The sequence below is a fragment of the Pteropus vampyrus genome, unplaced genomic scaffold (assembly GCF_000151845.1).
Source record: "Pteropus vampyrus isolate Shadow unplaced genomic scaffold, Pvam_2.0 Scaffold50, whole genome shotgun sequence".
Taxonomy (NCBI): Eukaryota; Metazoa; Chordata; class Mammalia; order Chiroptera; family Pteropodidae; genus Pteropus; species Pteropus vampyrus.
The window spans coordinates 10,637,905-10,639,417 of record NW_011888831.1 but is presented as its reverse complement, the minus strand read 5'-3'; the positions used below and the strand labels follow the sequence as shown (position 1 = coordinate 10,639,417).

The window sequence follows — 1,513 nt, the reverse complement described above, 5'->3', positions numbered from 1 at the left end:
TATATGACTCATTTAGACATGAATCCTGACCTCCTTCCCTTGTATAGAACTCAGATAGAACTTTTGTCTGAGGGTGCCCGGGCATGGTTTACTCACATCACAGCTTCCTGAGGACATTGACTGTTGGTGACTCTTGTGTAGCTCTTCAGCTTCTGGATGTGGATCCTCTTATTGACCATATTATAGCAGCAGGTGACTGGGATGGAAACGGAATCTGAAAAACATTTTTTAAAGAATGAGACAGTTAGGATGTATCATAAGCATGCATTTGTGAGGGCAGAAGACAAAGCAAATACATAAGTTCTAATGAGGATCCACCACTCCCAAGTTTAGTGTCTTACTCCAGATCCCATAGATAAAATATTACCTGTGAATCAATTTCCTATATTGAACTATGAGGCCCCTCTTTATTTAGCTTCTGGCACTGGAAAAATAAGTTCTAAGATCTTGCCTCCTAGCTATTTGTCCCCACGGCTTTAGAGCCAAGCCATGTCACATGCTGAGATGCCTCTGTGTCCTTGTCCCCCTGACACAACCACTGTTCTAGAAGCTACACTGACCATAATCCAAAATTTGAAATTTTAAGCAATAGTTTCTTCCTCCAAACTACTTCCTGAAACGTCCTTCACATCTACAATGAGAAATGGTCCTTATTTCTGTGCCACATTCCCAAACAATGCTGGTGTCAGGAAAGTTCATGGGACTAGTCTGGTCTTAGTGGCATGGGCATCTAATTCTGGCTCTGCCTTTGACTAGCTGGGACATGATGGCTCTTCTCATTTCCCTTCTTAGTTTCATTTTCTCCATCCTTTTAATGTAGGCATGCAGCAAGCATGGGATGACTCATGCTGAGATGTTAGCACCTGCAATAGCTAAACTGTTAAGCCTTAGAAATAGAGAAGACTTACCTGGCTGAGCAAGCACCTGGGTGCTGAAGGTGGCTGCTATGAGCAGCAGACACAGAAGTGCTGCGGAGTCCTTCATGGTGGAGGGTGAGGGTGCAAGTGTCAGTGTGCGTTGGAGGTTTCTGAATTGGTCTCAACCTCTCTGCCCTCTGGCTGCTCTGGACATTCTGCCTGCCTTTTATAGGGTACAAAGAGCATGGGTTGGATCATGATTAAGGAACAATGAAGTAAGACTCTGAATGTGCTGAGTAGACACCATATTCTGGGGGTGATTTCCAAACATGGAGAGAAGGAAGCTGTGGTGTTTTTATTGTTTGCTTAGACTATGTGAAGCAAAGGTGGAAGGGTATGTGGTTATGTCCAGCAGACTGTAAGAAGTGATCTCACTAGATTGTTAAGGGCTATGATTTCTTTGAAATGAGAAATGATCTGTCAGAAAGTAAGAGTGGAAGCTGAGGTCATAGTGGAGTGAAGAGAATCAAAGGCTTGACCATCCTCAGGGCCCAGGAAGCCTGGAATGGGGCCCTAGGCTTTGCCTGTACTCTCTGTCAGACTCAGGTTCCTGACATCCTAAACTGGTTGGGCTCCTTTGAAACTCACACAGGTGA

General features: G+C 44.4%; 1 protein-coding gene across 1 annotated transcript; it reads right to left on the bottom strand.

Annotated features, from left to right (window-relative positions):
* Positions 1 to 77: 77 nt before the first annotated feature.
* On the bottom strand, positions 78 to 1,071 carry LOC111728743 (C-C motif chemokine 8-like). The gene is made up of 2 exons (XM_023530362.1): positions 909 to 1,071; positions 78 to 214 (listed from the first exon to the last, which is right to left on the bottom strand). The coding sequence occupies exons 1-2, from the start codon at positions 982 to 984 to the stop codon at positions 93 to 95; spliced, it is 198 nt and encodes a 65-aa protein (XP_023386130.1). The 5' UTR covers positions 985 to 1,071; the 3' UTR covers positions 78 to 92.
* Between the last annotated feature and the right edge of the window lie 442 nt (positions 1,072 to 1,513).

Coding starts and splice junctions, on each gene's coding strand:
- LOC111728743 (XM_023530362.1), bottom strand. CDS start 984: ATGAAGGACTCCGCAGCACTTCTGTGTCTGCTGCTCATAGCAGCCACC. Junction 215..908: donor CCAGGTGCTTGCTCAGCCAG/GTAAGTCTTCTC, acceptor AATGTTTTTCAG/ATTCCGTTTCCATCCCAGTC.